This window comes from Pan troglodytes, chromosome 15, assembly GCF_028858775.2.
Source record: "Pan troglodytes isolate AG18354 chromosome 15, NHGRI_mPanTro3-v2.0_pri, whole genome shotgun sequence".
In the NCBI taxonomy this organism is placed as follows: Eukaryota; Metazoa; Chordata; class Mammalia; order Primates; family Hominidae; genus Pan; species Pan troglodytes.
Genome location: NC_072413.2, coordinates 97,795,099 through 97,820,894, shown reverse-complemented (window position 1 = coordinate 97,820,894; position 25,796 = coordinate 97,795,099). Strand labels below are relative to the sequence as shown.

Here is a 25,796-nt window from a genome sequence, read left to right as displayed (position 1 = left end):
CCGTGGCTTGCTTTGACTTCTCTCCTGACTTGAGCCCTGTGACTATAGTCGGCAAGTCCACACTCTCCTTCTGGGTGATCTCATCAATAAGGGGGCCCTCAACCACGACCTACACTGATGACTCCTCAGCTGACACCTCAAGGCCAGAACCCTCTCAAGCTCCAGCTCTGACTCCTTCTGGACACTTCTGCCTGAAGATAGAGCGATGCACACGTGTGTGTGAATATGACGCATGAAGTTCGCATGGTCATCTTGCCTCTAATCCTCTTCCCACGCCCCTCACCTCTATGAAAGCACCACCGTGCAGCCATCAATCTACAAATCTTGGTGTATCTTTGACTGATTCCATATTTTTTGCCCTCTACATTGAATCAATCATCAAATCCTGCCTATTCGAATATCTGCAGATATAGGACATTAAATATCTTCTAAATATCCACACATTCACCTCCATTGTTACCTCCTTGGTTTGGGCCTAAGTGGTGTGTTCTGGACTCCGGCAACAACCTCAACTGGTTTATCCATCACTCTCATCACTCCGCATCCCATTCCTCTTCTTTACGTCTGAGTGATCCTTCCAAAGTGCAGATTTGATCACCTCACATCCCTGCTAAACTCCTGTAGTGGATCTCCATTGTCTTTGGGATCTGGCCTCCGGATACTTCTTTGGCCCCCTCTTATCCCTGAGCCCCCACCCCCAACTCTTGTACTGCAGCCCTACTGAACTATTTGTGGTTTCTTGAACACTGCACACTTTCGCCTGCTTCCAAGCCTTTTCCCGAGCCACTCTATCTTCATGGAACACCTCCCCCATCTTCTTTAACTGGCTTTACTTCTATTTCTACCCTTCCAAACTCAGCTCAGTGATACTTCCTCCAGGAAACACCCCTTATCACCACCACCAGAATACCAAGCTGGGCTGGGGGCTCCACCTACACTCTAGCAGAGCATCCCTTCTGCTTACTGTGATCATGGCACTTACGAGAAGGTTTTGCAAGCATCTGTTTACTTGACCCCCTTCTCCATTAGACCGTGAGCTCCTTGCAGTCAGGGACTATGCCGTTCATCTGAGTATCCCCAGCACCTAGCACAACACCTGGCACAGAGTCGGCCCTCAAGGAATGTGCCAAATGGGGAACTTTCCAATACTCAACAGCAGCAGTTCTAAAAGTGTGGTCCACAGACCCCTGAGTCCCTGAGACCCCTTCAGGAAGTCCCTGAGGTCAGAATTACGTCCTTAACAATGCCAAGCTCTAATTTCCTTTGTCGTTGTGTGACACCTGCACTAATGCTGCGGGAGCCACGGTGGCGGCACCTGGGCTGCCTCAGCACCAGCCGGGACAGGCACCACGTCGCTGTGCTCTTCTTCACTGCCACCTACAAGAAAGATGCCAAGTTCATATACAAAGGCCTTTGATGACGCTGTAAGCAATATTAATTTTATTAAAGCTCAACCCTTGAGTACAGGTCTCTTTATGAAGCACTTTTGCTGCACACCAGCCAAACTGAGCACTGTGCAGTCAAGCTGTGAGCTTCTTCTGAGGGGACATCATTTTCACTTGAAAGAACAACTGATGGACAAACCAGGGTTCTTCACACCTGAGTGTTCTATAATCATTTTCTCAAAAAAATGAATGTAGTAAGCCTGTCACTCCAGGAAAAACAACAGCATTTGCTGCCAAGGATAAATTTGAGCTTTCCAGAAAAAAAAGAAAGAACTTTAGAAAACTTGTACCAGCCTCTGTAAGCCTGACAGCTCCCCAACACCTACATGCTGTTTTGATGACATTGGGGGTTGATATTAACCCATGTGCTTTTTTGATATTGTGTAATGAAATATGTCACATTTGGAAGGTCTGCATAACTCAGAGAATCAATGTTCTCAAGGAATCAAAGCACGGTGTTACAAAATCAAGCCTGGGAGAACAGCCATTTAAACACAAGACAGACCAAAAAGCTTGAGAACTGCTAACCTACGTGCCAAAGTGAAGGACATGGAGTAGGAAGATGTCAGCCACACACAGCTCCATCCAAATGGACTCCTCCCTTCTCTGAGGCATCTGCCACGCCTCTGGCAGTTAGAAATGGATCTTACACTTGGATGTGACAGCTGTACCGTTCTGGCTTAGGCCTTCTTCATTTCAAATGAAACATGCAACTTTCAAAGTTGGACCAAACTAAGAAGCAATGGGGGTCAGAAGAAGACCTATGGACCAGGAATCCCACTGTCACCAGGCGAGCTGAGTGAAGCATCCATCCAGCCTCTAAGCTCCTGATGTCCTTATCTGTAGCACGAGGCCTATCTGCCTGCAGACAGACTGTGGTTGTGGGAATCAAATCAAACATGGGCTGGGTGCGGTGGCTCACGCCTATAATCCCATAACTTTGGGAGGCCAAGGCAGGCCAATCACCTGAGGTTAGGAGATCAAGACCAGCCTTACCAACATGGTGAAACCCCGTCTCTACTAAAAATACAAAATTAGTCGGACATGGTAGTGGGCGCTTGTAGTCCCAGCTACTCAGAAGGCTGAGCCAGGAGAATCGCTTGAGCCCAGGAGGTGGAGGTTGCAATGAGCCAAGATCGTGTCACTGCACTGCAGCCTGGGCGACAGAGTGAGACTCCGTCTAAAAAAAATAATAAAGTCAAATATGAGTGAAAGTACGTCTAGTCGGATCTCTCTGACCACAGAGGTACCCCAGGCCATGCCTTGAGTTTCATCTGACAACATTTGACATCAATAATAATCCTCCAAAAGGAAGGATTCCATTGATGAAAGCCAGTGACTAGAAAGTAAAACAATGTGCAAACATCTGTGCTCTGAACAACAGCAGCTGCCGTAACTGAAGTGCTTGCTTCACAAGAATCTCCACATTCTTACCCCTGTCAGATTCTTACCCCTGTCAGATCTCTATCTTCCAGGAGCCGCCCTTTACCTCTGAGCATGACACAAGATGCTCATCTTGTAAGCATCTCTACGACAGAATCAAGGCTGATGTCACCGACGCAATTTACCTTTCAAGTCATAAAGAAACACCACAAACACCCTAAAAATTCCCTTAGCTCACAAAAACCCAACAAAAAGTAACTCAGAAATTTTCCAAATTCTACTAATCTCCAGTTCTGCCATCCAATTGAAGCTGTTTTTCTAGAATGCAGAAAGTATTTACAAAGAGCTGCTACAATTTGGCTCTCTAAAATAAAAAGCTATTCATCTTCATTTTAACAAAGTCAAAAAGAAACCATTGTTTGCAGAAGAAAAATAGATCAATTACAATTTTCTCTAAAATAAATCAATGTTAGTCATGACACAACAAGGGGGCATATCATTATACTATTAGAAGGTGTGCAGTTCTTAGAAGCCAAGCCTCAGCAGGGCGCAGTGGCTCACACGTGTAATCTTGGCATTTTGGGAAGCCGAGGCGAGCAGATCACAAGGTCAGGAGATCGAGACCATCCTGGCTAACACAGTGAAACCCCGTCACTATTAAAAATACAAAAAATTAGCCAGGAGTGGTGGCAGGTGCCTGTAGTCCCAACTACTTGGGAGGCTGAGGCAGGAGAAAAGTGTGAACCCGGGAGGTGGAGCTTGCAGGGAGCCGAGATCGCGCCACTGCACTCCAGCCTGGGCGACAGAGCGAGACTCTGTCTCAAAAAAAAAAAAAAAAAAAAAGCCAAGCCTCACAGATCCCAGTTTTAGCATAAGGGGAAACTCAAGCTCGCAGATATCAAAATGACTAGGCAACGCTCAAGCCACGAGTATGGGCTCCACAGGAAGGTTCTGGAATCACACAAACCAGGCTGAATACTGGCTCTGCCCCTCCCTAGCTGTGTGACCCTGAGTAATTCCATTTCCCTCTCTGAGCTCAGCTGTTCTATCTGTAAATCCAAGGTAATCCAACCTACCCTCCAAGGATTACTGCAATAAATAAAGAGCATATATGCTAGCATAGTGCTTGGCACGAGGTCGCTGTAAGAATAACATCCATTGAGCCCCACGTGCATGACAGCTGTCCTGCACAAGAGGACCTGTCTGTGGCCCAGGAAGATGTCTTATTGGCTGCAGGCTAACTGGTCCATTTGGGGTGGGATTCACTGGAGCCTCAGATGAGGTATGAGACAAGCCTCTAACTGCTCTGTAAAATAGCTTTAACTTGTATTTTCACACAATCCATTATGCAATCTATTCTTTGTTTTATAGTTTCATGACCTATTAATTTTAAAATGCTTTATAATAAAATACTTTCCAGCCAGGCACAGTGGCTCATGTCTGTAACCTCAGTACTTCGGCAGGCCAAGGCAGGAAGAGCACTTGAGACCAGGAGTTTGAGACTGGTCTGGGCAACACAGCAAGATCCCAGCACTACAAAATTTAGAAAAAAAATTATCTGGACTTGGTGGGGCACATTTATAGTCTAGCTACTTGTGAGGATTGCTTGAGCCCAGGAGTTCAAGATTATAGTGAGCCAGGATCATGCCAAGAAACTGCACTCCAGCCTGAGTGACAAAGCGAGATCCGGTCCCTAAAAAAATTTAAATAAAAATAAAATAAGTTCCTTTGACCTTCCTTTTGAGTTACTGGTTTTCAATGTCTCTTTTAAGATGAAATCTAGTCCTGAATCTTCCGAGGTCCTTTACAACTCTAGGTTTCCATGAAAATGGCAACAGCTCTACCTGACCCTTTCATGTTTTAGTGTTGGGGAAAGAACTGTGTCAACTCTTGAAGTTACAATAGCATAAAACACCGTGGAAGGATACAGTGACAAATACATAGCTCTTCATCATCTGTTTTAGATCTTGGGCTTGCAATTTGCACTGCTCTGATGCTGCTGGCCTTCGTCTGCTAAGAAAGGTCTCCACGCAGGCACAGTGTGCTCCGGGCAGCTGACCCAGGCACCAGCAACCTCCTGGCAGATGTAAAAGGGATTCCTGGGTCAGGTTTTCTGGAGCATAAAAATAAATATTCAGCTTGTCTAAACTCAAGTCTCAATTCCAATTGAGTTGATGAAATTGTTGATAACTAGCTATTGATTAGGATTGGTATAATGATCTGCAAAATAGCCAGTCCTCCTCCATCTCTATAGTTAAAAAAAATTTTTTTTTTTAAAGACAGAGTCTTGCTCTGCCTCCCAGGCTGGAGAGCTGTGGCATGATTGTAGCTCACTGCAGCAACTATCTTCCCAGGCTCAAGCGATCCTCCCACCTCAGCCTCCCAAGTAACTGGGACTACAGGCACACGCCACCACAACTGGCTAAATTTTTATAGAGACCGGGTCTCACTATGCGACCGAGGCCGGTCTCAAACTCCCAGGCTCAGGCAATCCTTCTGCCTCGGCCTCCCACAGTGCTGGGATTACAGGCGTGAGCCACCACACCTGGCCATCTCAATCGTTTTTAATAGGTAAAGATAGTTATTTTTGTCAGTCTTGATAATCTACCAAATGATATTTTCTACAACCAAAACACTATATAATTGTACATGTTAGGGTATTTGAATTTTTGTCTTGAAGATAATGATTAAAAAGAAAAAAAGCTAAGTGGCTGGAGGTTTTTTCCTTAAATCAAAAGCCAGGATTTCTCTTGCGTGAGACCGTCCCCTGTTCCTCCCTCACTGAGAAACACAAAATTGACAGGGCTGATATTTCAAAGCGTACAAAACTGGTTCAGCCATACCCATAATCCTTCTGCTTGGCAAAACAAGATTAATCAGCTTTCCTCAAGAAAGGCAGCTAACTACGGTTCCTGGGCCAAACAGAGTACTACATTTCAAAGGGTGGCACCCAATTTATTCAGCCTTAGGAGAAGGATGTGGAGGTTACGCAGTGTGGAACAGATTTTTTACAGAGTAAATGAGAGAGCCTTTGGTTTAGGGCCCCTCTGCCTGCTCACTGCTTGTTAGCTATGCATCAGGAAAGAGAATTATTACACTTAGAAACACTTTATCTGTTTACTTGCTTTTAAAACCACGTAAGAATGTTCAGCTAAAGAAAAGCAAATTGCACCAAAGCTGTTGGCAGCTGAGATACTAGTCACTGGGAACTCCAAACAAACAATTCTGAGCCTCTATTCAAAGGTGTTTATTATTTCCTTGACCCCTGAAACTTTCTGCAACCCTGCAGAGGAGGAAGGCTGACTCCCCTCCCTACCCCACCTGCTTCCAACCTCCCCTAAATCCTGACACTCTGAGCCTCTTTGGTATGGAAGACACCTCTGAGCCAGGCAAAGTGAAGAGCCGATTGTACAGGGAGGGCCGTGGGACAACGCATGTGGGGAGGCGCATTGTGCAGCCGAGGAAGGGTCACTGGGAGGTGGACGGCAGGGAAGAGATCTGACAGCACCTCAATGCTGTGTACCACTATGTCAGCCTCAAAAAAGCATCGTCACCTGGATGCTGCCTGGCATCTACCTTTTTAGAGTTAGGTTAGAAAATATTCATTTGGCTGACTTCCTTTCTCAGTGTATGTCCAGCTGTTTCGTTATCACAGAGAGACAGCCTCATGAATGTCTTTGGTTGGGCACCCACATGGCGCCTGGTGATGAAGGGGCTGGGCATGCACAGTCAGGCCTCCCTGACTGCATCAGCAACCCTAACCCCCTGAATTACCAGCAATACATCTCCCCACTGTACAAACTCCAACACACACGTACTGTTCACCTATTAAACTAGGCAATGCAGAGTTCTCAAAGATGAATGAATACCAAGGGGGCTTAGCTTTTGAGATGTCAGACAGGAGAGTAGAGAAATAAGTACGGGTGACTCTTGAACACTGTGGGTTTCAACTGCGCAGATCCACTTACACAGGAATTTTCTGCCACCTGTGCCACCTCTGAGACAGCAAGACCAACCCTTCCTCCTGCTCAGCCTATTCAATGTGAAGACGAGGTTGAAGACCTTTGTGATGATCCACTGCCACTTATGAATAGTACATGTATTTTCTCTTCCTTATGATTTTTCTTTATTTTCTTTCTTTCCTTCCTTTCTCTCTCTCTCTCTCTTTTTGAGACATAGTCTCATTCCTATTGCCTAGTCTGGAGTGCAGGGATGTGATCTTGGCTCACTGCAGCCTCAACCTTCCAGTTTCAAGCAATCCTCCACCCCAGCTTCTTAAGTAGCTGGGACTACAGGTTCGTGCCACAAAGCCTGGCTAATTTTTTTTTTTTTTTTTTTTTTTTTTGGTAGAGACAGGGTTTTGTCGTGTTGCCCAGGCTGATCTAAAACTCCTAGGGTCAAGTGATCCTCCCGCCTTGGCCACCCAAAGTGTTGGGATTACAGGCATGAGCCACCCAACTCGGCTTGATTTTCTTAGTAACATTTTCCTTTCCCTAGCTCACTGTATTGTAAGAATACAGTATACAATACATATAACATACAAAATATGTGTTAATCGACTGCTTGTATTATTGGTAAGGTTCCGGTCAATAGTAAGCTGTTAGTAGTTAAGACTTTGAGGAGTCAAATGTTACACTCAACACAAGGCACAGTGGCTCGAACCTGTAATCCCAGAACTTTGGGAGGCCGACGTGGGTGGATCACTTGAGCCCAGTGAGTCAAGGCTGCAGTGAGCTGTGATCAACCACTGCACTCTAGCCTGGGTGATAGAGCGAGACCCTGTTTCAAAAAACAAAAACCCAAAAAAACAAAAAAAAACCCCTATTATACATGAATTTTTAACTGTGCTAGGGCTCAGCACCCCCTAACCCCTGCGTTGTTCAAGGGTCAACCGTGTATGAGGTGAACATCATAAGAGATGGGGAGAACCACCATATGGGATCCCAGACAGACATATCTGGATGTAGGAAAAGAGGAAGAAGAATCAGAAATACTTTACCATGTGATCAGAGTTTTTTCTTTAACTGACAATAATTGTATATATTTAGGGGGTACAATGCAATGCTTTGATACATGTATACGATGTGGATGATTACATCAAGCTAATTAACATACCCATCACATCACATATTTATCATTTTTTTGTGCTGCGAACATTTAAGATCCACTCCTTTAGCAATTTTGAAACATGTAATATGTTATTATTAACTGTAGTCACCAGATTGAGTTTCACAATTCACAAAGCAGTCACATAGATTATTTCACTTAAGAGTTGCAAGGATTAGGAAGGAATCCCACTTTATGGCATAGAAAACTGAGCCGCAAGGTCACGTGATTTGTCCCGGGTATCTGAAAAAGCCACTGCTTCAAGTGGGTTGGGGTTTGAAAATAGCTGAGTCTTAACAAATAATGCAGAGGGCCTATGAAAGCCGCAGAACAGGAAAAGCCACGAGGATTGGAACCTGCAGATGTGGAGAAGCTATTTAGCCCTCAGTTTCCTCATCTATGAAAAGGGCCAACACCAGCTGGTCCACTGAATGGTTGCGAGGACGAAATGAAACACTGCAACAAAACCATAAACCGCAGATGTTACACTCATGTGAAGTGTCACTGTTACTTTTCACAAGCCAAGTACAGGTCTTCTTATGGCAGATACATAAATTCCTGTTGAACAAAGAAATGAAGGAAGGAAGGAACCCATGAATTTAGCAAAGTCAACAGAGTCTCCCTGAACTTTGTTTTCATGGGCCTGGACTCTGGTACAGCCTGGCTCTGTAGCATCTGGCTGGTTCTGAAGGACACGGTGACAGGTGAATGCTGTAAAATGGCCTTGCAGTTCCCCCAGGGGCGCCAGCTTCCTACACGCCAGGCTTCCACGTAAACATCACTCAAACACTGGGGAGTGTCCGCAGATACAAGTCAGCAGCGGTGCCCTGACTGGGCCGCACTGCAGCAGGAACCACCCAGGAACCAGACGCGGTACAGGGCCGGCTCGGCTGTCTGGTTATACTGGTCTGGAAACCCTTCCTCAAATCCCTGGGGCCTGAAATGTTTTTGAACTCAGATTCAGACTTTAAAACGGAAGTCCAGGGCATACACCATACATTAGCCAATATCCCAGAAGGGCCTAGGACAAGACTCGTAGTCACATTCAAAAATACCTCTACAGAAAAGCAGAACTTTCACACTAAAAGAAATGAACACAAACGATTAAAAGCCACATGTTTCAATTCAGAGGAGTTCTCCCCACCCATCAAATGATTTCAGATAAGGCCAAATCTAACTAGCAAACAAGTTACCAAAAAACATCTGGGTTTCACAGCTTTCTGGATGTTGAAATCGCAGATAAGAGGTTGCAGGCCTGACTCAAGGGCTGTTAAATCTCAAGGCATCTGCCATACACCCAGGGCTGGGATGGACCCAGAAAGCTGGCAGTGCACGGCCGAGGTTCCCAGGGTGCCGACCAGGGCGCCTGTCCAAGTGCTGGACACAACTTCTGGGCATGCTGTCTCATCCCTTACTTCAGCCAGAATGGAAAATTGCGCGAGTAAGTATGCGCTACTGCAAAGTCAGCAGCTTCCCCGCCCCTTTAACATACAGCAGATTGTGCTTTGAGGGAGAACAGGAATTAAATAAATAAATAAATAAAATAAAAAACAAGCCACTTTACCTACAATGTGGCCTGAAGAACAAGGTCAAAGTTTGATAAATATGATATTTAAGCAGATAGGGGAATTGAAAATGTTCAGAAAATGTTACAGAATGTCGGGGTTTCTTAAAGCAGGGCATAACAATTTTCAAGGTGCAGGGAAAAAAATAACAAAATTTGCAAAAATTCAATTATCTATAGCATATTTTCTCTTTTTATAAAGGTATAGATTACCAGGTCAACACGGATGCTAACATGAAGACAACAAATGGAAAGCCACTTGGTATAGTTCAAAGAAACCTGGGGTTTTTCTCGGGAGACCTAGGATCGAGATCTGGTCCTCACTGAACTATTTGGCCTTGGCTAAGTTACTCAGCACCCATCAGCTTCCCTGATTACATGTAAGATAAATATGATAAAGTAGTATTTTACTTACCTTAGAGTTTGGTTGTGAGAATTAAGTGAGAAACAGATCTGAAGGTGCTTTAAAAACTGTAAAATATTAGAAAGGAGATCATTTTATGTTGGGGTTATGTTCTAAGGGCAGTGAATTGGATGGAAAATAGAGTGTGTTGAAGTTACTCTCGAAAAATTCCCCAGATAGTCCACAGTGTGGAGCATACGTGGTTTTGTGTAAACTGTATCATCTCTCAGCAAATCCCTCCAACACTGGAATAGATTCCTGTTTGGGGAGTTAAATATACACCGTGGTTGGCCTGCATTTAGAGACCATTTTGAACAAAAATAGAAAAATAAACAAAATTAAATAATATATATTGTTTTTCACTAAATACGTATATAATATATGTGATCCATGAATGCTGGAAGTTCTTACACTCTGACTCCAACCTACTGTAATTAGGAGGCTTTGCCACCTATGACTGTGTGTTATTTTATTACTGTACACAATGAAGAAATGTTTTTGGTATTACTGAAAAGCTTCTCAGGATCCAGAAGTTCTCTCCTTGTCTCTTATAATAATTTAAAGATAACACAGCTCTTTGTATAATTTCAGCATTTGATTTTTCATTCAACAAGAATGTACTGGAGACACACTCCCTGCAAGGCACTGTGCAGAGCAGGGGAAAGAAGCAAACGAAAGAAAAAGACAACACAGCGCCCCTGCCCTCAAGGAACTCACTAGCTGATGGTGGCAACAAAGGCCCTCACAGCTGACCACGATGCAAGACAGAGGGAAACCAGCAGTGATCAGAGGGGTATGTATCATAATTCAGAAATGCAGAGGAAAGACCAAGTAATCCGGGACAGATGAGGGAAGACTTCACCCCAGGGATAGTCTGTAGGCCGGGTCTTAAGGCATGAACAGTATTTAAATACGGAAAAAGGAGGGGCTCATGACTGATAAAGCATGACCACAGAGTCCTGGAAACTCTTGGCACACAGTAAGCAGAGGGGTGTGGTAAGACCACAAATCTAACATTTATGAGATACCTACTAGGCATCAGGAATGAGGATAAGTCAACCCAGCTGTAACCATCAAGACAACACTAAGGTGACACTTACTACTAAGTCCTAGCATCTTGATTCTAGACAACGCTGTGCTGGAGCTCTCAAGCCTGCCCTGCAGACCCCGTCTCCACCCTCTCTCCCCTGCGTGGGCTGCATCAACAGGCTTCCCCTTGGGTAGGAGCAGTGGAGGGGAAGGAGGGAGGGGAGTGAGGTCAGGGTTTCTTCCTGGGGTAGGGTTGCTGTCACAGCTCCTGTCTGGCGGCTCTGTCCACCCAGCCCTCTCTGAACCCGGATCTGGTAACTGCCCCTCTGCCCCTTCAGGCCTAGGGTGGGACTGTGCCTGCTGTACCAGTCCTGGCCACTACCCCAGCCCTTGTGGTCTCCCTATACCTTGCACCAACCTTCACAACAGTGACTTTGTCACAATCGCCTTAAATTGGCCATTGAGGGCACCATTGCTTCCTGCCAGGACTCTCTAGAATCGCCTTGCAGCCAGCTCTCCTTGTTAGAGCGGAGGAAACTGAGGCCAGGAAAGAATAAGTAATTATCCAAGTTCACACAGTCATTTCATTGAACGGCAGAATCAAGACTGCAACCCAGATGTGTCTGTCTCCAAAGCCTATGCACTCCAACTCTGGGGAAGTAATTTGGTGGTAGATTACAGAGGATCACGAAAGAATGCACGTAATCTTTTGTGCTAATTCTCAAGAGTTCATTATTCGTCTGCACGTGTGCAGCCTGTGCCTGCTTGTCTCTTTAAACAGTCCTGCAAATGAGATGCTCCAATCAGGCGTTCACGGCATCAAACGGTGCCAAACGTACAAAAGCAATCCTTAAAAAAAAGCAAAAACTCAGAGATATTCCAAGACTCCAGTCCAGATCCTTCCTAGATCCCGGGTCCTGCATCTGCTGTTTCTCTTCTTAGATTCTTAGCTAATTGGGAGAGAATGCATGTTATTGGCGATCAGAAGGCATATGTCATGAAATTTCTTTAGCAAACATATGCCCCTCATCATTTTTCTAAACAGCTCTAAATTTTTTTCCAGCTCTCCATTCCTAAAAGAGCTTAGACACTTGTCACCCTTCTTGGCTTGTCAGAGCAGCCCGTGTTGCTGTGCTTGGGTGTGAAGGGCAGCTCTGAATCCAAGCCCTGTCTCCTCATACTCGGCACTACCCTTCTTGAGAGTGGTCTTGTACTGGCTCTTGCTTGGGGGAAGGAGCACACTTTCCATTAGAGATTCTGGAGACTGGCCAGGCACAGTGGCTCATGCCTATAATCCCAGCATTTTGGGAGGCCAAGGCGGGCAGATCACCTAAAGTTGGGAGTTCGAGACCAGCCTGACCAACATGGAGAAACCTCATCTCTACTAAAAATACAAAATTAGCTGGGTGTGGTGGAGCATGCCTGTAATCCCAGCTACTCGGGAGGCTGAAGTAGGAGAATCGCTTGAACCTGGGAGGCAGAGGTTGCGGTGAGCCGAGATTAACGCCACTGCACTCCAGCCTGGGCAACAAGAACGTCTCAAAAAAAAAAAAAAAAAAGATTCTGGAGATGGGATACCAAAACTTTACACAGGAGGCTGAGCAGGGCTGCTTGTAATGCACGTGGGTGTGATCTGGTGACACATCTTCAGGCATTCTGACAGCCTCAAATGTGCAGGTAATTATCCCACTTCTTGCCCAGGGCTTTGAACCTTTTAGTTAAACATTCAGTTTAGGATTCTGTAACTTCATGAAACTATTGTTTTCAAAAAAACATTCTGAAACTGAAGTAAGCCACTCCTAAAAAGACAAATATTGTGTGATTCCACTTACATGAGATATCTAAAGTAGTCAAATGCACAGAGACAAGAAAGTCAAATGCTGGACCAGGAGCTGGCGGGGGAGAGTGGGGAATTACGTAATGGGGACAGATTTCAGTTTGGGAAGATGAAAAGTTCTGCAGAGGATGGCAGTGATGGCTGCACAACAATGCGAATGTACTTAGTGCCATGAACTGTACACTTAAAAATGTGTAAGATGCTAAATTTTATATGTATTTTACCATGATTAAATTTTTTTTTGAAAAAAATGGGTTCTAGGGCTGGGTGTAGTGGCTCATGGCTGTAATCCCAACACTTTGGGAAGTTGAGGCAGGAGGATCACTTCAGCCCAGGAGTTCAAAACCAGCTTGAGGAACAAATCGAGACCCCACTTCCACAAAAAAATAAAAAAATTAGCTGGGCATGGTGGCATGTGCCTATAGTCCCAGCTACTTAGGAGGCTGAGGCTAGAGGACTGCTTGGGCTGGGGAGGTCAAGGCTGCAGTGAGCCCAGCTCATATCACTGCGCTCCAGCCTGGGCAACAGACTGAGCCCTACCTCAAAAGATTAAAAAAAGAAGAAGAAGAAAAGAAAGAGAATAAGTAAATAGAATATGGCTGCTGATGAAACACTGAAAGAACTACAACTGTTAGCAGAAAGACGGAAGAGTTTCACAAACACTAAGTCACAGCAGTTGGTGCGGGCTGCTAACAGAGAAAAGTTAAAATGTCCTAAGTAGGCACGACTCAAAGTACCATTTAATATTTCCACTCTGAACTCTTTTGTTCAACCAACTAGTACTGAGGGCCCACTGAGTCACATGAGCCAGAATCACATCCTACAGGTCCTCCTGGTCTGGTCGGTTAAGTGGAGCTGGCTATGCCCTGAGACACGTGGCCTGGGGCCTAAGGGGCACCCAGTGAGCTGCGCCTACATCTACCTGCCCTGAGGTTTCCCGTGGCATGGGAGCAGGGTTCTGAAGGACAAGGGAGCGGCTCCGTGAAGAAGGGGTAGGAAGGGACGCTGCAGGGAAGGCAAGGGCGCTCAGCATGTGGAATCCTGTACACAACAGCCTGGCACCTTCAGAAGCTACCAGAAGTCCAGGGTGGCTGCATCCAGGGCCCTGGGAGGAAAGGGTCAGGGAAGCAGGTGGCAAGTGGTTCCCAGAATCGGCCCCGAACCCCAAGAGTCATGGGGAACTTCCGGGGGATGCTAGGCAATTCAGAGATAAATGAGGTTTCCATTTTTAAAAGTGCTGAAGAAGTAGGATTTGAAGAAAAACAGGTGAAGACAAGGAAATCTGTTCAGAGACTCCTCTAATAATCCAAGGGAAAGGCTTTTGCTCTGCACTTGTAAACCATGTGTGGCCTCTCCTACAGGCAAGGGCAGACCAGAACAATCTCCTAAGTCCCTTTCAGGTCTATAGCTGTCCCATCTTTTTTCCCATCATTCACTCATCGAGCATAACTGAGTACTTAGTATACCATGGACAGTGGAGCCAGAATGCTTGGCTTCAAACCCCAGCTCTGAAACACACTGGCCAGGCAATCTTGAGCAAGTTACTCAAAGTTTTGGGCCTCTGTTTCCTTGTCGGTCAAAATGGAGACAATAATAGGACCCACTTCAAAAGGGTGTTGTGAGAATTAAACAAAAGAATACATTAAAAATGCTCAGCCCAACACCTGATGCTTGGTGAGCACTCTTTAAAGCCAGCATTTCTCTCCCCTCCTCTCCTGCATCTAAACACACGCATACACGCATGAATGAGACACGGACCCCACCTTCTAACAGCACAAGCTCTGGCTGGGAAATAACTCCGTGGCGTAAGATATAATTAAGTACAAGATGCAATCTGAACACGTATTTTTATATAATTAAATTATATCAACTCAATAAAAGGCCATTTTCAAGGAAGGCAAAGAAATGACACACCAAGCCAGATTTCAGTCTTTGGGAGCAGTGGAGTGTGGGCAATCCTGCTTAATTACTTTCTAAAGGACTAATTCGGTGAAGCCGAGCTAACAGATCATTATCTTTATTATAGCTCCATACAGTCCCCTGGGAGCGGCTGCCGCATTTTGCATACAGGATTGGTAAGCATAAGCGACTCAATAGTAGATAAAGCATCATCACTAAGTTCTATTCCTAAGGATTTTCAAGTGTTTGTGATGAAGACAGCTGGGGCTAAAGTGCACAGTAATGCTGCAGTATAAGAGAGTCCTAATTCCATTCAATCGTTTCTCAACTGGAACATATTTTTCTAAGAATGGTAAAATTCATGTTACATAACTTTTTGGGGGGCGATTTAAGTCAAATCCTTTTTACTGTTAAAAATGCTGGAGTTGCCAAAAACCACTTCATTGTGTCAATTACTTTGGCTGAAAATAATTTGTTTTAAGCCAGTGAAACCACCAAATGCTTTTTGCAAACGTCTCTACTTATTGATTCCAGTGAAGCGGTGTCTAGCCAGAGGCATTCAGCAGCAACTGTGGTGGCAAGTTTTGACTCTGTACTAAGCCAGTCTCCTGGGCCTGCATTCATATGTTTCTGGGTTCTACCAATAAGGTCCCTCGTCTGGAAAGCCTTCTCTTCTGAATGTCTAAGTCTACCAGTTCTTTGCTGAAGGGTAGAGTTCAACGTCACATGTGTGTATGTGTGTATAATGCACGTAGATACGCAGGTATACATACAGTTATATGCACATGTGGTATATACTATACACATTGATACACGTTGTTTCAAGCACACAGGGAAGTGGTGGGCGTGCTTTATTTGGCATGCACCTGTCACATGTGTGGCATGGTGCCTGGTGGCGCCTGGTGTGTTTGAGGAGGTGCTATAAGATAAATAAGATGGACCCTGAATCTATTCAACCAACTTTCACCAGGAAACTCACCACGTGCCAGGCACTGCTGAGGTGCAAAAGACACAGAGACGATCCCAGGAAAGTCTGCCCAGAGGAGCTTATATCTAATGGGAGACTGAAAATAAACTTCCGTGACAGGCCTCTGGGATAATCATGATGACAGAGGTTTATACTAAATACCACATAGCCACTGACGAAGGAAGGGCACCTGGGGGCACTCAGGGATGAAGATAAGTGGGGCCCTGGGTGCTAAAGTGGGAGGGAGGGCTGCTGTCAGCTTTTAAACAGGAGGCCATTTTGCCTGGATCTGTCTTGCAGGAGGCACATTCGAAATGTCTAATTTCCCCTGGGTGAGCTCATCGGTGCCCATGGATCCCATTACTACCTGGATGCTGACGGCTCGCAAATGTTATGTCCAGCCCAGCCATCTCCCGGGCTCCAGACCTTCACCGACAGCCTGCTCAGCACCTCAGCTTGTATCCCATATGTCCTCCTACCCCACAAGCCCAAACCACCTCCCCCGTGGCCTGGACTGCCATCTCTGCACAGGCCCCCTGGCCTGTCCTGCCATCTCCAGTTGCAGGCACCAGAGACCTGGGCGTCAGCCTTGATTCTGCCCTCTCCCCGCTCTTAATGTAAATACAGGATGTTACCCACTAAGTATCTCCTGCGTCTTGCTCCCAACCCCCCGCCCAGGGTGAATCACCATTGCCTCTCCCTGGGTTACTGCCATGGCCCCCCACCTCTACCCTCCTACCTCCACCCTGGACTGCCCTTCCCACCTGCCCTCCCCCTGGAAGCAGAGGGATCTTTTAAAACAAAAAATGTGAACAAGTCGTTCCCTTGCCTCAAAATTCTCCCCTGTATTCCCACTGCTCCTAGGAAGAAGACCAAACTCCTTACCATGTCCCCAAAACACGCTCCCGGTCCTACTGCAAGCCACGCTACTCCTTTCCCTTTCACCACAGGCAACCTTCTTTCAGTTCTCAAAAGGTTCTTTCCCACCCAGGGCTTCTTAGACGCTTCCCTGGCCTGAATGGCTCTCCCCACTCCCACCTACCCGCCTGCAGTGAGCAGACTAGAAAGACGCTCTCACGGATGCCTCTCTTAGGAAGCCCGCCCTGATACATGCCCTCCAGTGCTGCAATACCCTACCATTGTTCCTTAGACTTCTTAGAACAACCTATCACTGTTGTCATGAAGTGAGTGTGAAAATAACACTGGATGTTTAGCTCCCGGGAAACAAATTAGGCTTCCTAAGGCTAAGGACCATGCCATCCTCGCATTTCGCTGGAACCCCTAAAACAGTGTAATAATGAACACTGTGAGTACTTGAGTGCTTGTTGAAAGGAATGGATTGAAGACTAGAGTTAGGAAGACTGCTTTGGATCTGCTGCTAAAACCAAACCCAACCCTAAGCCTAGATGAGAGCCTATGAGGGCCCGAGCCAGGGTGGAAGGGATGGATGATGAGACATTGGGGTGCAGAGTCCACTGAGCCAACTGAGATATGGGGCAGGGGGTAGAAGAGTCTAAAATGATTACTAGGAGAATCTTTTTTTTTTTTTTTTTTGAGACGGAGTCTCGCTCGGTCGCCCAGGCTGGAGTGCAGTGGCACAATCTTGGCTCACTGCAAGCTCTGCCTCCTGGGTTCACGCCATTCTCCTGCCTCAGCCTCCCAAGTAGCTGGGACTACAGGCGCCCGCCACCACGCCCGGCTAATTTTTGGTATTTTTAGTAGAGACGGGGTTTCACCGTGTTAGCCAGGATGGTCTCGATCTCCTGACCTCATGATCCGCCCACCTCGGCCTCCCAAAGTGCTGGGATTACAGGCATGAGCCACCGTGCCTGGCCAATTACTAGGAGAATCTAATGTTTACAGGGGAGACTACATTTTTGACATGTTTAATTGTCCTACGCACACTGTAGGTATTCACTGGAAATCAGCCCGATTTGCCAAATGGACTTAAGTCTCTCCACGAATATTTGCCTAACCATTTCTATCCTTGTTATCTTTAACTGTGGGCTGCCCATTGTCCTTCAAAGGTTATTTGTGGGAAGAATCTGCAGTCCAGGACGGTGGGTCTCCCTTACAGGGGCTTTGCAGAGTGAAGGGTACCACCAGTCCTGGACCACACCACGATAAATGCATGGATCTGGCCGCTGGCCTCAGGGGGCCGGTCACCTCTGCTTCCCCTCCCTCTGACAGCAGGGCCTCGGCAGGTGGGAAGGTCTCCTGTAAGACTCCCTACCTCGGGCAGGCCCTGGGCTTGAAGTGCCCTCAGGCATCACCCAAGTCTATAGGTCGAACCTGCCCCTACACTGTGGGGATGGTTTATTAAAGATAGACAGTTTAAATATTTTCCAGAAAGCTGGCAGAATAAATAAATGACTGCATTTTAACACACAACTGAGAGTACTCTGCAAAAAATGGTTTTCCCCGCCAACAGTATTTGCCAGTAAAGGTAGAACCTTAGAGTAAACAAAAATGGAAATGTATCTAACTAATCTGAATCTTAAAAATTAGCTGGGTGCAGGGTCTCATGCCTAATCTCAGCATTTTGAGAAGCCAAGGCAGGAGGATCTCTTGAGGAGAGTTCAAGACCAGCCTGAGCAACAAAGAAAGACTGCATCTCTAAAAAATTTTTTTAAAATTTAGCCAGGTGTGGTGGCGCATGCCTATAGTCCCAGCTACTCGGGAGGCTGAGGTGTGAGGATTGCTAGAGTCCAAGGGTTCGAGGTCAGTGAGCCATGATCACGCCACTGCACTCCAACCTGGGCAACAGAGTGAGACCCTGACTCTAAATAAAAAATAATTAATTAAACTTAAAAAAAAACAAGTCCTTTAAAGAAAGAAAAACTCTTCTGAAGAGGTATTTCTTAAAAAGTAAACCAAAGAGAGTATGCACTTGCTCCTGCTGACACCTTAGCACACCCCCAGTCCTGGGCCAGATTAAAATGAATGTGCAGCCTTCAGCAGAAATGAAATCTATGTGCCAAACGTCTAGTGAGAAAAACATGAAGCTGGGGGTGACGGGTGGTATCAATAATAATTATACAGCTTTTAGAGTTTACAGCACACTTTTTGTTTGTAATTAGTAATGCTTCTGAAGGTGTTTAAAAATTTTGCTAATACTAGAAACCCTCTATTAATGAGCTTGATAAAATTTTAAGGATGAATAGTTGTTCCTGAAAGAAATTTTTGTAAGGAGTACAAAATGCCACTGATTTTAAGTCCTTGGAGAGACTGTCTTACTAGAGAGAGCAATGCTTTCATGTTCCGTTTTCAATGTTATCCATGATGAAGGTTTTCACGCTACTAGTTTTATAGCATGAACAAGCTGTAACACTAGAAACAAAGATGTTATTTCTCCTCTCTTATCCAACCTCCACTCAACTAAAATGTTTTTAAAGAGAATATGTGAAAAGGTTTACACTATCTCAGAAATGGACAATAACCAATTAATGGTTACTTTTTAAGCACAGTTTTGTGTTTTTTTCCACCAAAATGCGTGGGTTTGTTTATAATGTGATAAATGGTTGTGGTTTGGCTATAAGTTCCTTGCTGGCTGGAGCACCAAGTATACTAATTAGAAATTCTCGCTTAGCGTGGGTGCTTTTGCTTTGCACTTTTCCATGAAAGCGTTTCCCTCCGATTTTGCTATCACAGAATGCCTCAGTCAGTCTTCTGTCACTGCATGAGAATGCAAAAGAGGCCTGAAAATACTTCGGAGCGTTGAGTTTGGATAATTTCCTTACAGGTGTTCCTTTTAAATCCAACTACTTGTTTATAACCATCGAGGTGTCAACTTGAAAATCCTGCTGTAATCATAGTTAAGAGAATGTCATCAGTATTAGAGATGTCAAAAGATGTTTAAGATTATTAAATAAATTATTGTTAATTTCCAAAATATAAACGTTTAGAAATTAAAACAACATTCCATTGCAAAACTAGAAAAAATAAACTTCAGTCACTCAAAGGATTATTATAGTGATTTCAAAATTTGACTGGGCAGGTCCCATGGACTCGACCCGCTGTAGTTACTAACAAGTAGCACCTGCAGGAGAAGAAGCCAGGCCAGATCTGGGACATGGCAGATACGCTCCAGTCAGGCCTTAGAGGGCATCTGATAATTCTCTCATGACACCTTCCAAGGCAAGAAGGAAAAAGGCTATTAACCACAATCACAACCCTGTAAGGCAACGGTCAATTTCGATGTTACTATAATGCTGAAATATCTTAGTAAGTGCTGGGATTATTTATAGCATTACAACACAGATTATAATGGTGTTGTAATCTGATAGGGCTCTGCCTGTTCGAGGAAACTTACCCTCAAAAAAAAAAAGGTAATTAAATTTAAGAAAAGATTTAGCCATAGTACATGTAAAGTACACAAGAATTTTACTTGAAAATCAGTAAAAGGTAATAATGTGATGTGACAAGAAATGGAGTCTATATAACCTCAGGCTGCATTATTAGAAGTATAGGCCAGGTACAGTGGCTCATGCCTATAATCCTAGCACTTGGGGAGGCTGAGAAGGGTAGATCACCTGAGGTCATGAGTTCGAGACCAGCCTGGCCAACATGGTGAAACCCCATTTCTACTAAAAATACAAAAATTAGCCAGGCTGGTGGCACACGCCTGTAATTCCAGCTACTCTGGAGGCTGAGGAAGGAGAACTGCTTGAACCTAGGGGGCGGGGGTTTTAGTGAGGCAAGATCGCACCACTGCACTCCAGCCTGGGCGACAGAGTGAGACTCTGTCTCAAAAACAAACAAACAAAAAAGTATAGACTTTGGAATAAGGGAGGTGACATATCCAATTCTAATCTTCTTTGTGTAGAAAACATGCCTGGAATACCACATTCAGTTGTATCAAGTTAAGAAAGAAATACAGACAAAAGGAAACAGGTGTAGATGAAGCAACCGGGATGATTAAGGGTCTAAAATTACGTCTTAAGAGCTAGAAGATGTGAGAAAGAACTATAATCATTGTCTTCAAACATGTGATGACCTAATATATGGATAAGATATTAAACCTATTCTCTACGGACCCAAGGAACACAACTTCGGCTGATTTTTCACTGCTTGTAGGAACTGACAGTCTGAACTGTCTGGAGAAAAAATGGATTGCCTGGAGAGGTAGTTACTTTCCAGTCTCTTGAAAATGCTCATGCACGGGTTGAACAGCCTTTCTAGCTTTGAACAGCCTTTCCAGCTTCCCCCACAGGGCAGAGATTTCAAGCTGGAGGGGTGGGGGAAGGAGAGGAGGGCCAAAGCACCATCCTCTCCCCACTCCCTGTCAGCTATGCCAGCTCTGTATCTATCTGCTTTACCATTGGGTTCCTGGGTAACCTTTACTTTGAAGAAACAGCTCAAAGGCTTAAGAAAGTAAACCATGAGATGAGATTACTTGCCAGGTCCGTTCAGGCACTGAGATTCTTATAACCTGTGGCAACCACGTGCAGTTGTGCACTGACTCGTTTTGGTGAGCTGTGATTGATCAAAGGATCCAAAGGACTCATGGAAATGCATGAGCAACATTTTGTTACTTGCTCCCACTTCTTTCCCTCTTTCATCCATTTCCTTAATTACTTATTCTTTTATCAGAAAGGTATAATAAAACAAGCTTGATATTTAGGTTTCAAAAAGTTAAGACTGGTTCCTAAAAATGTTAAGCCCAGAGTTACCATATGACCTAGCAATTCCGCTCCTAGATATCTGCCCAAGAGAAATGAAAACATAGGTCCACACAAAAATGTGCATGTGAGTGCCCATAGTAGCATTATTGATAAGAGTCAAAAAGTGGAAATAACCCAAATAACCCATCAACAAGTAACAGATTTAAACAGTGTGGTATCTCTCCACAAGGGAATATAATTTGGCCATAAAAAGGAATGGCATGCTGACACAGGCTACAACATGGATGAACCTTAAAACATATGCTAAGTGAAAGAAGCCAGGAACAAAATACCAAACATTCTATAATTCCATTTAAATAAAATGCCCAGAATCTATAAAGACAGAAAGTAGATTAATGGTTGCCAGGGGTGAGGGCGATGGGGGAACATGGAGTGACCGCTAGTAGGTACTAGGGTTTCTTCTGGAGTGATGCAAAGGTTCTAAAATCAGAGAGTGGTAACAACTGGACAATTCTGTGAATATACTACACGCGCTTAATGGTACACTTTAAAAACACATTTTTATGGTATGTAAATATTTCAATAAAGCTATTACTCTCTCTCACACACACACACACATACACACACACACACACAAAGATTTAGACTGGTATCCAAGCCCTTCCTAGTTCTGTGGCCTGATAAAGTTGCCAAATCTCTTCGAGCCTCCGTTTTCTCAGGCACAAAGGAAGGATGGTAACACCACCTACTTCAAAATGAGGCCTCGAAGAAAATATGGAGTTATTTCCCAAATCATAAATTGTCTTATAAAGGATAGCTACTGTTCACTTTTTAAAACACTTCAGGTTTTTTTTTTTTCCCCCAGCATTAAAAGAAGTTTGTGAGCTGGGCATGATAGCACGCACCTGTAGTCCCAGCTACTTGAGAGACTGAGGTAGGACTGCTTGAGCCCCAGGAGTTTGAGGCTGCAGTGAGCTGTGATCATGCCACTGCACTCCAACCTGGGTCACAGAGCGAGGTCTGGCTCAAAGAAAAAAAAAAAAAAAGCTTGTGATTTCTAGCTCACTTTACAGATTTCAAATACTCTGAAGAAAACAATGCACACATTTTCTGCTTAAATGAGAAAGACAGTTCCTGAAAGATGAGGATGAGCCTTTTCAGGAGGCTAGATACTGCCTAACTTTACATTTAATGTCCACTACAAATTATGAGGAGAGACACCAAGAAAGAAGTATAAGAGAAGACAGAAATTTCATTCATTAGAACAAACTTTTCTCTTTCTCCCTTCTCATTTACACATTATCTTCTCTCTCTCTCTCTCTCTCTCTCTCTCTCTCTGAGACAGGGTCTCACTTTGTCACCCAGGCTGTAGTACAGTGGCACAGTCATAGCTCACTGCAGCTTCAAACTCCTGGGCTCAAGCAATCCTCCCATCTCAGCCTCCTGAGTAGCTAGGATTACAGGTTCAAGCCACCATGCCCAGCCAACTTTTAAAAATTTTTTGTAGAGGGGGGTCTTGCTATGTTGCCCAGGCTGCTCTCAAACTCTTGGCTGCAAGTAATCCTCCCGCCTCAACTTCGCATATCTTGATCTTGTCTTTATTTGACCAGAAGGAAATTAACTATGACAGTCATCCAAATAATACGTGTGAATTATATTTTCTAAAGCTGTAACCATGATTTTTTAGTTTCTGTCACTATTAACAGCATGACACATACTGAACATACGAAAATGTATGAGTTCATGTATTATGCTGCTGTCTTGCCATTGTAATGTAAGTCTCTCATTTAAAAAGAAAAAATTGTTTGCCAATGTAGCTAATGAAATATCCAAATGTTTAATTTAGTTCCTAGTGAAATGGCATTTCTGTGATCCACTGCTTTAATTGAATCATCATAGTAATTAACTGACTTGTATTCATTTATATCTTCACTTAATGAAAGCCTCTTAAAATGTTTCACATCAAAACATCTGTTGCCTAAGACATCACCAGTTAACATTGACTTCTGCCCCATAGGCCACTCTTGCTTTAAACTTTATTCATTAGACAACCTAAAAAAAAAAAAAAAAACAAATACAGAGCTGAGAACTTTTTGAGAAAAGTAATTCAATAGTTATAAAGTGATCTTATTGTTTGATTCTAGTTAAGGTGGTTTTTCTTTAAACCAATACTTCTACAAAATATAAGAGTTGGTTTTTACTTTCTTCTGGACATCACCACCAGTAAAATACCATGCCAATATCTCTAGGCTGGCAATTAAAAGGAAAATGCAGAAAACGAAAACATTCATGAACAGACGTGTAGGTCAACTTCATGACTAAACTGCTATTTAGGAACAGTATGACCAGGCCCCAAACAACTGCTCCAATAAAAATATCTAGGCTCATTTTCATATCGCAAATCAAGCTGTCAATAATACGCCCACAGATTAAATTTGTAAGACCTGATGCCTCAAAGTCATTTAATACAAATTTCAGCCACATATCTTTCCAACTAGCATAGGGAGAATTCTACCATAAGCATATAACTACTTTTTAGATCAAAAACAATAATTCGAATATGATTGATTATAAGTCAATTAAGGAACCTATTCAAAATGTTAATTGAGGAATCTATTTAACCTACTGGAGAGCAAAACCGTTCCCATGACTCTATACTATAAAGTATTCCAGGGACCACCAGCGTAGCAAATACATTCTACCTGCCCTCAACGCCTTCTGAGGCTCAAAAACACAGGTGTTCTGCTCTTGGAAACTGGCGTTAAATTCAGAGAAAAAGCAGAAACTTTCTTTAATTCCACTGAAGAGGGAATTACTAAGTTCATGAAGGCCCACAAATGGTTCAGATGTAAAGTATAAGCTGCAAAAGCTATCAGAGTATACATTCTACCATGAACAAGATGATAAATTTCACCAGAGATAAAAAATACCACTACAGAGGATGAATCAACACACTCACTACTCTTTACTGCTACAGTGACAAACAGGTGTCGAATAACAAGAAAACTTTCCCTAAATCACAATACAATAGCAAAATAAATCGCTCCAGTTGTCAAAGGGTCTAGAATTCAAAATTATTCCGACTGCACTTAAGCAAATTCTATCAAATACACATTTTTTTTCCCCATTAACAAACTTCTGGGGCCCTTTGATGGAGCAATAAATCCAACATGTAAAAAAAAAAAGTGTGGTTAACTTTTGTGCGTGAATTATCACACATCATGTTCTGATAAAATATTCAGTGTGCTGTGAAAATCTTTTTCAACCCTGCCAATGAGACTGAAATCTTTCAAGCATGTAGGATTTCATATTTTTAAAAAGATGCCATATTGGTGGATATGAATGTTTCCTTCCTGTAAAATTGCAAAAACAAAAAAAGAAAAAAGAATCCATTATCCCATAAACAAAATAAGCAGCAACACTGAGGCCAGGTCCACTTTGGCTTTCCATTTAAAAAGCTCTAGATTGTATTAAATTGTGATGATTTCATTAAAGTAGACCTGAATGGGTTCTGGGGGTCCAAACACTGCGTGCATCCTCGCAGGAGGGTTTTGTTATTAAAGGATTTGTTTCCCGAGTTCTTCATCCAGTCATTTCCAAACAGATGTGGGTCGGGAAGCAAAAAAGCAACACGTTCCCCGGAACGCGGAGGCTGCCCAGGCCTCCCCGCCGCCCTGTGCCCCACGCGCCTCCGCCCGGGCGCGCTCCGCGGGTGTTGGAGCCGGCGGGGTCCGCGCGCCAGTGCCGGGAGCCGGGGCGGCGGCGGGGAGCCCGGGGCGGCCCGGAGCGAGGCGCGGCCCCGCGGCTCCAGCACAATGCGCCGGCGGCGGGAACGGGGACCGCGCGCCCCTCCGCAACAACTTTGCGCGGCCTGGCCCGCGGCCGCCGGGCCTCGGCCCCTCGGCTTGGTCCCCGCCGTCGCCGTCGCCGCCGCCCGCCACCAGCCGCCCGCCGCCCCGGCCCCGCGCGGCCGCCCCTCACCGTTGCAGAACTGGAGCAGCGAGGACGTGTCGTACAGGCTGCTGTAGCTGGAGAAGCCGTCCTCCATGCTGAGGCCGCCGGGCCCCGCCCGCTCCCCGGCCCGGCCGCGCCGCCGCCGCTCACCACACACTGAGCTGAGCCCGACCGCGACCGGCGCTGGCGCTGGGGCCGGCCCTGCTGTGGCGGCTGCTGCTGCCGGTTACCATGGCAACCCCGGGCCCGCCGCCGCCGCCGCAGCCGCGCGAGCCCAGCGCCCGCTCCGCCCGCGAGGGGGCGGCCTCGGCGGCCGCGGGGCCCGGGCCGGGAGGGGGACGTGGCGGGGCGGGGCCGAGCCTCCCCGCGCCTGCGGCCTCTTTCCCCGCGGGGAGCGCGGCCCGGGCGGCCTGGGAGCCGCAGGGGCGCGTCTGCCGCCCGCTGTCCCCTTGGCCAGGCCCCGCCTCCGCGCACGGGGGCCCAGGGGCTGCGGGGCGCGGCGGGCGGCCCTTGGGGGGGCGCGGGGACAAAGACCAAGGCCGGGAGAGAGCGGGCGCGTGGGGCCCGGGGTAACCTCCGCCACGG

The 25,796-nt window shown here is 45.3% G+C and overlaps 1 protein-coding gene across 6 annotated transcripts in view; it reads right to left on the bottom strand.

Moving 5' to 3' along the window:
* The window catches only part of EML1 (EMAP like 1), a 203,845-nt gene that overhangs the window by 122,689 nt on the left and 55,360 nt on the right, over positions 1-25,796 (bottom strand). For 2 of the 6 annotated variants that reach the window (XM_001157076.7, XM_009428450.5), the window contains exon 1: positions 25,239-25,391. The exons of 2 other annotated variants lie outside the window; for them this stretch is intronic. In XM_001157076.7, coding sequence (XP_001157076.4) covers positions 25,239-25,305 — 67 coding nt within the window. In that variant the 5' untranslated portion in view covers positions 25,306-25,391. Of the gene's footprint in view, positions 1-25,238; positions 25,403-25,796 lie in introns of those variants that run through there. 2 more of the 6 variants (XM_009428448.5, XM_510159.8) reach the window with 2 other exon arrangements.